The sequence below is a fragment of the Pleuronectes platessa genome, chromosome 3 (genome assembly GCF_947347685.1).
Source record: "Pleuronectes platessa chromosome 3, fPlePla1.1, whole genome shotgun sequence".
In the NCBI taxonomy this organism is placed as follows: Eukaryota; Metazoa; Chordata; class Actinopteri; order Pleuronectiformes; family Pleuronectidae; genus Pleuronectes; species Pleuronectes platessa.
Window position 1 is genome coordinate 16,806,615 of NC_070628.1, and position 16,130 is coordinate 16,822,744.

At 41.2% G+C, this 16,130-nt stretch overlaps 1 protein-coding gene across 1 annotated transcript in view; it reads right to left on the minus strand.

Annotated features, from left to right (window-relative positions):
* The window catches only part of usp43a (ubiquitin specific peptidase 43a), a 96,394-nt gene that overhangs the window by 27,376 nt on the left and 52,888 nt on the right, over nt 1-16,130 (minus strand). The window contains exons 5-8 of the mRNA XM_053418837.1: nt 13,726-13,861; nt 13,213-13,357; nt 2,821-2,989; nt 1,654-1,765 (exon numbers count right to left, since the gene is read on the minus strand). Of these exons, the coding sequence (XP_053274812.1) occupies nt 1,654-1,765; nt 2,821-2,989; nt 13,213-13,357; nt 13,726-13,861 (562 nt within the window). The remainder of the gene's footprint in view (nt 1-1,653; nt 1,766-2,820; nt 2,990-13,212; nt 13,358-13,725; nt 13,862-16,130) is intronic.

Here is a 16,130-nt window from a genome sequence, read left to right on the forward strand (position 1 = left end):
TTGTATAAGGATTTTTTAACAGCTGTATGCTACTAACCCTGTATGGATCTGATGATGTTATCACTGTGGTATGGCCTGGCTCGGGTCTAGGAATACACAACAGTTACTTCCTTTAAATAGCTTGATACTTAAGTGTTGTATACGTTTTACTTATCTGACCTTCTCCTGTGAGAAATTGGCAGATTGCTGACATTGTGGCTGATGCTCCACTACCAGAAATAACTGTTTCTTCGCTTCCCTAAAAACAGTACTCGCCAGTGGCAGTGTAGCGATGCTGCTGTTTTGGAGCCGCAAATAAGTGATTTTCAAGAAAAGAAAATTTAAATTTGATCAGTGTGAAAGAAATCTATTTAAATGCTGTGGTTTTGGAACTTCTCCGGTCAGAGCGGAACATGCAGAGAGGAAGAGGAGGTATTGGTGGACTTCAAACAAAGCAGAATAACAGAAAGAATTGTCTAAATTATATTAATAAAAATAATTTTGAAAAGCAATCGTAACTTTTTTACAAAATTTCAAACCAGCTTCTTAATTTAACTCTGTATTCTTCAATAGAGGGATTTATGTTAGTGAGGTTTGAGGGGGCGGTGATATAATTGAATTCCTGCACAGCCCATAAAACCATTATTACTCCAGTTTGTACTGTCTCTGTGTGAGTGTGCTGTCCTCGGTTGTACTCTGCCACTCTGCCGTATGGTTCGTCCTAATTAATTTTTGTGATTAAACACTGATTTAAACACTCCTCTGAATGAATGAAGTTCAGGGAAAACCCTAAAGAACACAAACAAAAGGAACTATGCGACATAGAATTTGTAAATTGTTGCAACCATTATGCTGGTTTTGGAACAAGGTGCATGGTTCAGGAATGCAGCGGCAAATCTGACTAAACATGGATATTTAATTATCAGGAGCCAAAAGAAACGTTGTCCTGATATACAATTTGTTAAGTGTCACCAGAGGTGGGAATTAACAAAGTAAAACTAATCAGTTGAGACAAAACCGACAAGAGACGGAGACTCAAATGCTCTCAATACGTGTGATTCAATTGAAATAGTCATCAAACTATATTAATTTGACACAAGTCACAGATACAGTTAGTAGAAATTACATTCAATGGGTAACTTTTTTACCCTTTTACCCTACATTTCTACTTCAATTGGGGTTAAGAGGTTGAATCGGTACTTATACCTTTACTTGAATCGTTTTTAACTCAAATATCTGTACTTCTAACTGAGTAAAAATTGTGCATTCTTTTGCCCCCCCTACTGTCAGCTACACAAACCTCCACAACCATGCTCAGCATCCTAAATCTATTTCATAGTGTCAGAGGTACAATGAGCTCTGATTAAAAATGCATCGCCAAAAGCATGAAAAATCAGCATCAAACAGACGGTCTTTTAAAAATCCCATTGATATGTGGTTTAACCTTTGTCTTTCATTTAAAAATAGCTCCCAGTGTGTCTCACACAATTGTAAACAGATAATGACAAGTAGCTATTTAAAGACAAATCCCACCAATAATTAAGATGCATCAAACTACCACCGAACACTCTTCTCCTGGTGGCTTTTTGAATTTATCCACACATAGAACAGAAGGTTCATGGACCCCTGAGCTGAAGGGCTGAGGACACAGGATAGTGAGGGTGCTGCCATTACCTGAGCCTGAGATCCATTCAGCATCAGATAATAGAGCTTGCTGAGGATGCTCTGCTGCAGCTGGTCCCAGGAGATGCTCCTGTCCTCGCGCATGAGAAATGGAGGTCCAAACCTGACGGAAGAGGAGAGGGAGGACGAGAGGGGAGACGAAAAGAAAAGAAACAAAAGGAAACAATTAATTTACCAACAAGTCATGTTGCTTTTAAACAGACTGTATATAAAGATAGACAACATGACTGCTCCCCTAAGGTGAAGCCCATGCGTCTCGATCGCCCCCTGGTGGCTGGGTGCAGGAAAGGTCATAGACCCTGCCTCCTCCATGTTAGCAGATGGGACATGGAGCAAAGTTAAAACTAAAATATGACCTGCATGTTGCATACTTTGATTTAGTTATATATGACAACTGAGAGAGATTCAGACGAGAGTCCAGTGACATGTGGACGGACGAGTCCTCAAATGTCAAATCCCGACATTATCAGGCCTTTCATTGGAGCATCTATTACGTGGTCCCATTGGTGTTTCACTCCAGTTGAAAGCTATGATATTGAGCCCAAATGGCACATGATGATCACCTGAAGTAAATATACGAATCAAGTTTTAAAAGGTTAAACTTTATTGATGATGTAGGGAAATCTGAGCCATTGATATAATTTAGAAGCATTAACAGTGGTGCTGGCGATGTTAGTCTTTTTACAAAATACACCTTTTCTTCTTAGAGGATCATCATCACAGTCCTAGCCAGGCAGTCTTCATTTAGAATACTGCTTTGTTACCAAAACTACATGAACTCAAAATGGGTTCAGGAACATTACAGTGATTTCAGGCAGCAATAAACTGCAGTCCTTGGAAGTGCATCTTTAATAAGGTTTATGTGCCTTGAAGAAACCAGCAGGAACTGACTGACCCTGTTAACACACACTGTACACCAAGGAAAAATATGTGGACATGTACTCAACCCATGACTCAGATTGTTTAGACTCTAAGTATAAAAAACAACTACTGGCCAAAAGAAGACAGTCTTAGTTGTAAACACATATACATATATACTGTATATATATGTATATAGATGCTGTTGTGTGCTTACCAGAAACTATTCAAAAGCTGCCAAATCCAATAATAAAAACGCAGGCAACAAAAATGAAAAATAATAATCGGGTTGCAGCTCACCTGACAGCTTGCTGGCCGGAGCCTGCTGTGTTACAGATGATGAGGAGGAGCTTCGTGGAGCCGCCCTGGTTCAGGTACTCGGAGGAGAGGGTTCCAGAAGCTGGTAACCTCTGGCCATCAGGTCCAGCCGAGGAGGAGTAGGGAGAGGAGGGGAGGCTGTGGTGATAACCTGAGCAGAGCAGAGGAAAAGGCTGATGAGAAATCTGACTTTCTGTTTGACTGAGCAACAGTTTGTCTCTCTGCTGCCAAAATGATTACCAAAAAAACCCTGTTGTTAAGTGGTTTATGAAGAAAAGTTTTCACAAGTAAAAATCCTGGATCCGGCCCATGATCCAGATCTGGAACTAAATTGATCGGGTTCTTCCTTAAGTCGTGTCTCATCCCTCCAAAATCTTGAATGGGTTCCTGACCCATACAACTTCCCAAGTTTTGTTGTAATCCCTCCTGTAGCATTTTTTGTATCGCTACCAATCGTTAAGAACATTTCCCTTTAGGGATAATCTTAAATTTCATGCTGACATTAGCCGTTATGAGCCCTTTCACAGACATCAAAGATGTATGAAAGCGTTTATTTTACAGAACAATCATTGTAGAAAAGATAAGTGATGAATAATGAAGTCAAAGGAATCATTGCCAATATATCTGTATTGTAAACTTTTAATTCTATAATATTGGTATCACATCGGCCCCGGAAAAAAATCCATTCTGCTATTCTGTTCTGAGTCAAGAGCCAAGGTGATTATTAACAAATGAGGATTAATGTCATTAAGAGAAATTAAAAGGTAAGGAAGACAGAGTGTTTCATAGGTGGTGTTTTTCTATTACACCAGCTCTTCTTCTGTGAACACGTCACTCATCTCAGAAGCTTATTCTATCGAGCTGCAGGTGTGAAATGGACCTAAGATCCCCGAACAGCTCTGGGTGCCAAAAGAGAAATTGCAATGCAAAGAGCAATATCTAAAAAAATAGTTTCAGGGGGAAAAAAAACAACATTAAACTAGGATTGCCCTTTGATTCTTATATACCCAGAGGAGCCGTAAAAAGAATCAAACAAGCCGTCACACATCCACTGGCACACAACACATAGCACCCGCACATGTTATGATTAACAGTGGAGTAATAGCTGAAGGGGATACAGGAGGCCCAACCTCTCGTCTCCCTGGAAACATAAACTTCGACACCATCAGATGATTTAATTAAACAATGCTTGTTCGATTCCGATTGTGGAATTAATCATTGCCACCTTCCAATGTCACACACACACACAAAATAACATGAAACAGCAACACACACGGATGAGAGAAAGATGTCGAGCATAAATGTAGTGTGCACAGACAGACAGACAGACACATCTCCTTAAAACATGTCTTCACCTTAAAATGAAATAGTTCACAGAATGGGTATTTTGTCAGTAACACCAGCTACACACACACCACAGGTTTACACAGCTATCATTAGTGGAAACCTATGTTGACTTCCACTCATTGAGGAGAGCCTAACCCAAACCTTATCCCTAACCTAACACTAACCTAAACATTGTCACCTTTGATTTGAATGAAACATATTGTGGGGACTTGTCTTTTGTCCCCATAAAGTAGAGACTTATCAGCATCATGGAAATATTCTTGTTTTTCAGCAGACAGCAGCAACTCGATGTGACACTTTCAGCATATTGTCTGCCCTTTAGACAACCAATTCATTTCCAGTGATCACTTCCTCTCTCCTCTCTGTCAATTCTAATTCACACTTTCTGATTTGGGAGGAGGAAGTCCCAAAAGAGACAAATGTCTTTCTAGTCTTTTATTGTCACATTTGCAAATGGGTCCATGAAGTCGGACAGGATGCAGCAGAGTGGAACGTGGAGCATCTGTTAGATAGAAGGTGCGTCTGGGAGGTGGACTGATCCTGATTAAACAAACACTGTTACTCTTGTAGTCAAATATGCAATAATTGGGTTCATGCAAAGTTCGAGTGATAACCAGGTTGGCAGGTTTAACTCCCATAAGTCAGACTGCTCTTAGACAGAGAGCCAAACAAAAACATGAATTTTCCATGACAGCATGTAGGCAACAATTTCTGTTTCACCCACAGAGAATACTTAGCAACCACATGTGTCAACAAACTGTCTGTGCTACATTCGCATTGATTTGATATCAAACTTGAATCAACTGCTTCTGTGATTGGTTGTTTTTCCGTCTGTCACATGATCCAAACCCTGACCACCAACCAGAGTGTCGCTCCAGATGATCCAAAGTAACGATGAATGGTAAGTGAAAACAAATCCAATGAGAATAGCTGTTGTTTGGGCCTTTGGGTACAGTTGGGATTATTCCTTATATTGCACCAAGGGAAGTGTGATGTTCTAATACCACAGGGGGGAGAGAGCCCATGTCTTGCAATTAATTGTGTGATTTTTAATTAAGATTTTTATTTCATTGTATCAGATGTCTCTGTTAGATTTATTGAGGATGACTTAATCACATGAAATCCTCCTCCACCCCCTTAAAAGCATTTCACACCAAATCTTTTAGAGGTTTCTGCCTTTTAATCCTCTAAATATTGAGGGGATTTATTAAATAATAAAATCTTTACGCTCCAGGATATCCTCTCCTATACAGAAGAGAAAATCCTAATGACGACTATAACTATGGAGCCGTATCCAAAAGACGCTTTAGGTTAAGGCTTTAAAAAGAGGGTGGAAGACACTTTGCTGTAAAGGCTCCTTTATTGTGGAGTAACCTCCTTTTGGAATGCAATATTTTTATTAAAAAACAGTTGTTCAAGTTTTGTTTTTGTTTGATACTTTTACTTTACTTTTCGTTTTACACCTTCTTTTTCTTTTATCTTTTTTAGTTTTTTTGTAGTCTCTTGAAGTAGCCTTTTTTTGTGAAAAGTGCAATTAATAATTTGTATTGTCTAGGAGACAATTTGAACAACATCAAAGTAACTCAGCCGTATTTCAATAGGACCAGTATTTTAGTATTAATAACATTTCCAGAACCAGAGAGTAAAATGTCGCGACGTGATTCCCCCACATGTCCAACATGTGCTGGGAGAACCTCCTGCCAGACTCTCATTCTCACCTCCTCCTCCTTCTCCTCCCTGAGATGAACATGGGAGAGCCAGAGAACGAGGGAGGTGTTAGCAGGGTGGACAGAGGAGTGACAGAGAAAGGAGAGACGTAGTGAGAAAAAGAAAAAAAGGCCAGTGCCTTTTCTTTTCTATCTTTTGTGATCAGAAAATGAATAAAGACTAAAAGGAGACAGACATTCAGAATGAGCAGCACTGCAAGACCTAAGATCAACAATTCAAATGATACAGCACTATTTGTTGATGTTATTGTGACTTTAATGGCCGCTGAGGGAAAACCGTCTAATTAGAATAGTCTTAAAACAGTCAAGTAAGCAGAGTAAGACAGGGATAAAGAGATAGAGGTAGAGAAATAAAAATAATTATAATAAGATAATTAGTATAGCACCTTTCAAAACACAATTACAAGCTGCTTTGTGAATTTGTGTAATCTGGAAAAATTTGGGCAATTTGGATTTCTGTGACTTATTCCAATATCTGTTTTACACTTTAGGTCAACCCATTATTCCTTTCTGTACATCTTTGAGATGCTTTTCTATCCACACCAGAAGAAAGTATGGATATATCATATCATCATACCACATTTCAATTCATGTTTGATAAAGTGGGACAAGAAAAAATAATTGGAAAAATATTATCTACCTATAAATGTGTATAAAAAAAATAAGGAGTTTGCTATAAGTATCTCCTCAGAGAGATTGTTGCAAAGAGTGGGAGAGCCAACATTAAAGGCCTGGTCCTCTCTGGTCCGCAGCTGGGACAGTGGAATGGTGAGCAGGGAGGACCTCGAGTTACGACCGGGCACATATGGTATCAAAAGATCTGACGTCAGAATCCAGGAGGGCTCTTCAAAGTGAGCAATACAATCTTTAAATCAATTTGAACATTTAGGGGCTGTGGGGGGGGGGAGAAGCAAGAAAAGAAACAGACATTGCTCTTGCCAAAAAAAAAAACCTTGGAGCTGGTGAGTAAGACCATCTTAAACAGATCAGCCCCGAGGACCAAGCCATACCCCAAAGCACCGTCTATATCTTCTCTCTGTGCCCCCCCTGTCCCTCCCTGTTACACTATTCACCCCATCCCTTCCCCACACACAATGATTAAGCTCCCCAGAAGAAGCCAGGGAATGAAAATAGGAAACAGAAACAATTACAACAGACTCTTTTTGGTTTTCAGATCTGTGGGAAGCTTGACGGAGGACGTCCACAACACAAGATTGAACCGAGGCTCCGTTCACACAGACTCATGTACAGTTACAAGGCTTTTCTATCTCTGGGATTTTTGCATGAGAATAACCTCTGAACTCCACGCTGAGTGACAGCTTTGTTCTTGTGACAAGTGTGAAGACATTATCTTTCAACTGATGGTTAAAAATAACAACAAGGGATTCACTAAGACTTGGATCGTTGGAAGAAGACTATCTTTAAGAAAAAGTTCAAAGTGGTCAAAGTGTATAAAATATATACAGTCCTGTACAGTGAAATTATTTCTTTGCCTTCCACTATGAATACTGTGTTTCACGTCAAGTCCTGCAGTTTCTCTATTAATATCTACAGACAATGAGTTTCTGCACCAGTAGCTGTGATCTTCTGTGATGCTTCCGTTATTCTGCAGGCATCCATTCATTCTCAGACACACACAGATACACACACACACACAGACGTACACAAACACACATATTTATTTTAAGTAGATAATCACATTTTGCTGTTGCACCAGAGGCAAAGTCTTTCAACATTCTTATTTTCCCAAAACAGTTTATTCATTACTGACGTGTAAAAATAACATGAGTTGTGTAACACCCAAACCTCAGAGAGGAGTTTGGGCACATGCTGACTAGAAATGACACTTCTCCCATGTGGTTCGAGACCGAGTGAGTGACCCCTGTCAGTACAATCCACTCACCTGACTAAAAATACCCAGGGGGCCCGTGGGCTTAGCCCCGGAGGAATCACAAGTCCTGGCAGCAAACCACAAAAGCTTCTGATGACAGCGAAGCACCTGAGCTTCCTGCCCGACAGTGAAGTGACAGATTAAAGAGGCAGCAGAGGAGGAACTGGAAAGACCTGATGCTGCCCTCTTGTTCCTTTCTTTCACCTGTCTACCTTTTCCCTCTGTCATCTATTTTAAAGACAGCAAAAACCCAAATAGAGTGTCAACAGCATGGTCAATGTATCCCTGTTGTGTGCTCGAATTAGATGAACACAGCGCGACAGTAATAAAGTTGCAATGAACTGCCCATGCCCTAAAATTGGACCGGCAACACCTTCTGCTCCGCTGACTGATTCACCAAAACACAATTAGGTTGTGTTGTGAATTACTGTGTTATTTTAATTTTACCAGGAAGCTTTCATGTCGGCAGCCGCGCCGGCATTTACGCACCATTTGTGTCGCTGTTAATAAGGCAGTCGGGCTGAGTGTTGCTGTTATTTCCCAGATGACTGGAGAACACGTTCCAGAGGCAGTCGTGTTGATCAGGGCACCGACTGTAGACACAACACAAACGTCTCCCTGCCTCCATTCTCTTCAGGCTATTCTAAAATAATGAATTCGACTGGAGGGGGGAAAAGTTCCCCAGTGAACGTTCTTGGAATCTTCTTGCTTTTCTGCACCGAGTTTGCTTCAGGCGTCCTGTTAGTGCCTTAATGGAATAGCAAAGGATGTGTACTTAGTAGGCTTGAATTTGCATGTGTGACATCTTTGTCATGTGGTGCCAACTCACAGAAAACAATTCAAGCCCTGTATATGATGTCAATGTTATGATGCTACTGATGTATTCATATTGTGACAGTAAAATACTGAGAGTGATAGTGGGAAGTGTTTTTCCTTCAGAGCTGATCGCACAAATGAGTCGTTTGTGTGTGTGTCTATGTGCTTATGTGCATTCAGGCTGAAGTGATGTCTCCACTGTGAGAAGCCGATCGACTGCCCAGATAAACCCAGACTCTCCACTTGGTGCATAGCCCATAGCGAGTTGATGGAAATGACACAGTGGTTTACTGTGACAGGACCTGAACACTCAGACAACCTGCATGAGAGTTAGTGGAGCCGCCCTGTATAGTCAGCTAGTGTGTGCGAGTGAGATGAAACCAAAGAGGGACTTTGATTACTGCATCTATCTGGAGACAGATCCTGTTAGTGAATCGTTTTACTACTCTATTACCCAGAGAATCGTCTCATCTTCTCTTCTTGAACATACAGTATAAACAACTCTCTCTCTCTCTCTCTGGCCCAGTTCCGTCTTTAACGATTTATTTCCAGAGCCCCATCACACTAAGTTAGCATTGCTCTGTTTCTATTCAACGCAAAGTCTTTTTATTTGTGCAGAAATACAAAGTTTCATAACCCTATTTATTCGGGGTGGGAATCACTGGGTAACTCACGATCACAACAGTATTCGCAACAACGTTAATATCACGATACAGCTATTCTGCGATAATCTATCACAGTTGTTGAGCGTAAAATAGGTTGTTGGGGATATTTCCACCATGTGACCTCCCGCTGCCATTGCCTGTAAACACAAAAGCTCATTACTGTACACGAGTACAATAATAGTAGAGTGATTCAATTTTCCCCAAAAAAAAAATCAGAATATCCCACAAGGATTCCTTGTATTCAGAGAACTTCAAGTTCTTCAACTTGATGTTTACACACAACATGATTTTTGCCATATTATTAAATGAATGACTACTCATTATTCATAGGTTCATGCAAATGAAGATCTCTTTGGAAGCTTTTCCTTCCTCATCCTCCTCCTCATCACCGTTTCCTTCCTGTAGCCAAGTAATGTAGAGGAGGAGGCACAGACAGGAAGCCAAGAATCCAGGGCAAGTGGTGACTATTTGTTCCATTTATTTATTAACTCTAAATGTCATTCTGCTCCTTCCTGCACAGCTCTCGGGTTTGTTTTTCAGTAACACTCTCACAGTACACCTTCTTTTTTAACTTTTAAACACGTACTCCGGTGACTTAATTAACTAATAAACACAAACGACATCTTCAATAACAGTTGTGAGATGACTTTAAAATTCTTGTGTCAGAAAACAACCATGAAATGTTTTGTCATTTTTTTTTTTTTTAACTTTGACTCAGACTCTTAAAAGACGGCCACTTTAATAAGACTTGAAGGGGCTGCATTGGTGTGTAGGTGTTCCTAAAAGTACCGGTGACAAATGAAATACAAGGTCACCAGGAAATAGATACTTGGACACCACACAGCAATTTATAATACGACGAGACAGTTGAAAGGGAAAAAGGGAAACTACCTGGTAAAGTTAGACAGTAATCCAGCAGCTTGAACATAGTGTATTGGCTAATGCAGTGCTCTGCAGCCAAGATTTTTTCTCAGATGATTTTTGATAACGCTAGATTTTTTAGCAATTAGTGCCACTGTCATTCTGAACGTGGACTTGTTGCCGAAGTCTGAAAAGCTAACTTGCTCAGAACATGTTCCAGAAACTTCAGCTGTCTGGTGACAATAATAATATAATTTTAAGGATCACAGAGGAAAAAAGGACACAAAGTGAGCACAGAGTTCCAATGATCCAAACTATGTCACTGCAGATAATCATATTTTGTGCTGACTGCTAGTCCAGGTTCTGCAGGGTGGTAAATTGCTTTCTAATGGTTTTATTCCTCCCTGCCGTCTCTGCTGCTGAAGCAAAGACCCTCTCCTAACAACCCATCCAGAGGAGAACAGTCTACGAAGAGCATTTCAGAGCTGAGACTCTGTCTGATGCTTTCAGATCAATATACAGCAGTCACATGACCCACAAACTGTCCTGCTGTGGGAGCTTGGCATTGAGATAGAGACAATCCTGGGAGGACTCAAGAGATGGTATTATCTACATGCTGGCGTCCAGTATCGATATTCATTTATTTTAGTCTTCTGTAATAAAAGTTAGTACTTTTGCCAGTGTATGATTATTTTACATTGGAATGACGGCACATGTGGACACTGACAAGTTATAGTTGGTTTGTTTAATAATAAAAAGGCACTAAGATAAGACTTTTTGTTTCTTCTCAGTTTGTATCAAACACGGGGAAACTGACACCTGCATCGCAATTTTTTGACTTTGAATTGCTGTATTGCAATACTATCGTTATCAGGGGCCATGTATTGTGTATCATTTCATGAGTTGACCTGCAATTGTCACTCTACTGCAGTAGACAAGGATTTTAAACGGCTCTGGTTGGCAGTGAGGGAAACGTGATCTTCATGATCATTCTATTCATCTGAAAGACCTGCATTCATAAAATAGTATGTGTACAGGGTAAAACATTTTATTTCTTTTACAATTGATCACACATAAGTAATTAATGGGAATAAAAGTCATGTATGTACATGATAAACAAACACACATCAACCATCTCCTGGAGGAAAACACAACTCCTCAGGAAGCTGGTGTGAGAATTGAGTGTTTTTCATTCCCATGTTGGTCCTACAGGCTCTGTGTAGAGTCATCCATCACAACAAAATGACTTACTTTTCCACACAATCGGAAAAACAAACTATAGCACATAGCGTGTAAGAGTAGCAAGGATTTGCACCGCACAACAATTAATCTGATTTCAGTGAAGACGTATTTTCCGTGCACATGTCTGTGGGTCTTATTTCCTACTTAGTGCATCACACTTAAGCTTTCAAAATCCCTGGTAAAACAGTTGGATGTGTCATTCAAGCAGGACGTCCTCAATAAAAAGTGTCCAGAATGTCAATGCACTGCTTAATAAACTGCTGAGTCATCATTAGGTCAGCAATAATGAAGGGGAAAAAAGAGGAAGACACAGAAGCTAACATGAAAACTACCCAGAATCCAAAGTCACCTCGGGAGCAAGGTCATTTTAAGGAGTGACTGTGTTCATAAATGAGTGTCTTCAAATGACTAAACTGTTTTGACAAAGCAGCGCCCCCTTCAGGCTTACATGACCTCATGAAACACAGGGAAACTTCTGCTGCATCAGACCAGTATAGCTTATTTTACCTTTGTTTTATTCAGTTGTCAACAATGATTCTTCACTGCAAACAGAAATAAACTAAAAGGAAAAATGAAAACAAAACCAAAACCAAACCTTGACTTTTCCCCTTTGCTCTAAAAACATCTAATTATGTTTAATTTAAAAACTTTCCTTGTCATAACTGCGCTCCGCTCTACTCGGAAAGGAAATTATACAGAAACCACAACATACATCATCTTTTATCTCCGTATATCAACTTACATAAATTCCACTGAATGAAGTTATGATATCCTGGAGTCTGGCCCGCTGTGATCTAATGAATTATTCCGAGGTAAGAGTCATTCATCATTTTCATCAGACTGTTCCCAAGAATGGGACGCACCTTCGCCAGTGAGCACTTAAGTGTGATTCATTATATATACATTGTGTGTGTGTGTGTGTGTGTGTGTGTGTGTGTGTGTGTGTGTCTGAGAGTGAATGGATGCCTGCAGAATAACGGAAGCATCACAGAAGATCACAGCTACTGGTGCAGAAACTCATTTTCTGTAGATATTAATGGAGAAACTGCAGGACTTGTATATTACTGAGAACCATGAGCAAAGGAGTGAGGACATTTTCGGAGGTTGTCACCTTTTCAAAGAGTTAAGACTTGATTTTAGGTTTCGGGTTGGGTGACCAAATGGGTGTTATAGTTCTTAAGTTAAGTTAATTCACTCCATGAAGTGTGTGTTAAAAGGAAAGGGGCTGGCTGGCAGTGGGTTGTGTATGCAGCTCACCTTTGAACAGGGTAAGGGGCTAGAGAAGGCATTCGCCAATGAGTGTCCTCACTGAATCTGAATCACAGCACTAAGGAAAGGAGCTGACACACTGTCTTTACTGTGACAAGTGAATTATTGATGTCATTCTTCTTCTTCTTCTTCTTCTTTGGGGAACAGCCCCCCCTCCCCCCCAGCAGCAGAAGAAGTGGTGAAAAAACACATCGTACCCAACAGGCAACCTGCAGAGACCCGCTACTAATGCCCTCACACTTGCAGACGTAATATGAATCAATTAAGCTCTTTTAGACACAATCGCTGGCATTTACTTTAATTTGCTTGGGTTCGATCATGCACAAAGAGATGGAGTAATGTAAACTAGGTTGCAGATCCTGGCTGAGGTATAAAATGTCCACCTTTGAGAAACACTGTGCTTAATGAAACAAAAGCACTGCTGTAAGTGACGAACTGTTAGAGGTGCAATCAAGAGGGCAGAGGGAGGCCAACGAAGAGAACGAGCTACACTGTCCTCATCGGTGTGCGAAGGTAGCAGGGATCTTACTGATGGACATCATGTTGCAGTGGTTACCTGAGTGCTGTGCAGAGCCTCCACGGCCGTAAAGGGGAGGAGCCTGGAAGGCGTAGACCACGTCGCTGTCTGCGATGGTCGTCAGCTCGTCGTCATCTGAGAAGGAGCGCTGGAAACCGGTGGAGTACAACTCTGACAGGATGACCTGAAGAGGGACGGACACAGGGGGGTCGAGAAAATAACTCATTGAACTGTGTTGACCAGATTTACTTATTGTGAGGAAAAATGACTTCAAGATATGAATCAACAATGATAATGTATGCAGTTAAAGAGGAAATAAAACTATGTACCTGCGAAATTAACTTAACTTAAAAAAAACTGAGATGTTGCCGTTTTAATATTAAAAGAAGTCAAATAAAACAAAAAGAGATTACTCAAACAATCATAAAACCAGTGTGTGTGTGTGTGTGTGTGTGTGTGTGTGTGTGCGTCTGTGAGTGAGTGTGTGTGTGTGTGTGTGTGTGTGTGTGTGTGTGTGTGTGTGTGTGTGTGTGTGTGTGTGTGTGTGTGTACCTGGTCTGGTGAGATTTTACCCTCCTCTGCCACCATGGCTCTCAGGGAGGACATGGTACCAAGGAGAGGAACAGCCAGCCCCACCCGCAGATACCTCTGACCCTTCGTACTGAACACCAGCGTCACACACATCGGCCTAAGGGGCAAACAGAGGGAGGGGAGAAGGGGTGAGTTTGTGTGTGTATGTTTGTGCGTGTCAGGTGGGGAGGGGCCGGAGAACAGAGAGAGGAAGGTAGTCGACGAGACGCTTCTCGTTACTGTCAAGGTTTCTGGCACAACCTCAGCCACTTGTAAGGTGCACGGAGATAAATGGCTCAAAACTCCAGCTACACTTCTGATGTATACATATATTACACTGTTTCTGCTTGTGGCTTTCATCAGAGTCATCCTTAAACAATGCATGTGGACCTCGCCCTATGCATCCACATACACATCAGTCAATGTCAAATGGGGTTTATAGTTTTCTCCAACAAAGAGGTTAGTGAGACTCATAGTTAAGAGTCAAAAGTTCTGCATTCGATAGTGTTGACCTCTGACATGTTTGTGTGACCACAGACGCACACATCAAGCAAAGCCAAAAAGAGTTTATTAAGAAACTGATTTCAGTCCACAAGGAAACACAGAATGATGTTTTCCATTTGTTTAAGAGATGAACTTGCCTTAGCTGATCCTCAGCTAAGAATATCATGTTTCCTGTGCATTTGTTTGTAAGTCAGCAGCATTACGCAAAAGCTAGACTGCTGAATCTTTGTGTCCCCCAATATCTTTAACATCGTGATTTCCAAAGGAATAATTCATGGATCATGATGACAAGTAATTGGGCACATTGAGGGAACTGAGATCTTTGAGTCTGTTACATTCGGGGCAGCTTGACTGAATTCACAGGGAATGTTCGAGGAGGCATGTGCTCGACTAAGTGCTTTTCTAGTTTAACGTGTTTCAGCTTCCTAACAGCAAAAAAAAGCCCTTGGAAGAAATGTGAGTTTGAAATGCACTGCTGATCTCTTTAATGACTAATAAATGTTGGGGAAATGATTTCCTCTGACGATACTGTTCATATTTTATGGGCATAAACTGTAGGATTCATCTGCTTTGGATCTAATGTCTGAAGATGATTTAACCATTTACTGATGTTGGCGTGTTTCATATTTCCCTTGTGTGGTTATGTGTGTGTGTATGTGTGTGACTAGATATGTCAAGCAGGACCACAACATTGTTGATTTTCCAACAGGACGCTGCTGTGTGCTGGGACATGTCTGATTAACAGCAAGGTGAACACCTCCGGTATGGGATGGGAGGGTGAAAAATGACTAGTATGAGAAATGGAGGGAAAGTGAGGAAATAAAAAAATAGAGGGCGGGATCTGCAACTACGGATGGAGTTTGTGATGAGTGAATGGAATAAAGGATAGAAGAAACAACTGAGAAAAAGTGACGAGTAAGGTCACATCTTCTCAATCGGAATGAAGACGGTGCTGACACCCCTGCCTCCCGTTTCCCATCATGTTCTATTCAGGTGAGTAATGTGTAAGCTGTGGGGAGGTGGACAGGGCAGACGGCGGTGGATCTGAGGAGCTTTGTTTACGTTGTTTGATGCTGGAGACACCGACACGTGAAATGAAACGGGTTGAGAGTTGTGGGATGACACTCGAGAGACACAGGAAATAGAGGTGTCATCTCAAAAGGCAGGTTTACGGCAGCCTCGTGACGGTTTACAGTGTGAGTTCTATTGTTGTGTGTATCAGTGTTTTTCAATCCCACATTGTCGTCAAATCAGAATGTAACTTATTGTTAGTCAACAAAGCTTGAATCGTAATATTAGGGAACAGTGTAGTCGTAAACGTCATAGTGTCACAATCTCTATTGACGTCTTCAAGATCAATCAGAATGTTAAATCTCTGAACCCATGTTGCATACAATCATAAGCCTGGGTAGCCTGTTCACCCTGTTTCACTTTGGTACCTACAAACAGTCTCAATGACACATGCTGACCTAATTCTCTTCACTGAATTAGTCACTGAGGAGAAACCAACCTAGGAAAGTTTTCAAATTGTTTTAAAAAGAAAAGTTCTGTAAAACTGGCAAGTGTATAGTTCGATGGTCGGTGGCAAACACAGAGGACAGAACCGTCCATCTTTTCTCTCTCTGCTAGATACTGGTATTATCTGCTGCACCCAGGCCTCGATGCCACGCTGCCAGCCAGACCCTGCTGTGTCTCTGGGGGCCTCAAACTTATCAGGCATTCTGCTGGGATACTGCTGCAGCAGGACGGTGCAATGAGGCCACTGTGTGTGTATGTGTGTGAGTGTGTGTGTGTGTGTGTGTGTGCGTCTGAGGCCGGCAGTCCACAATGAACCTGAATGAATTTCCCTTTATGCTGGACTCAGACAGACCACACACTGTCAG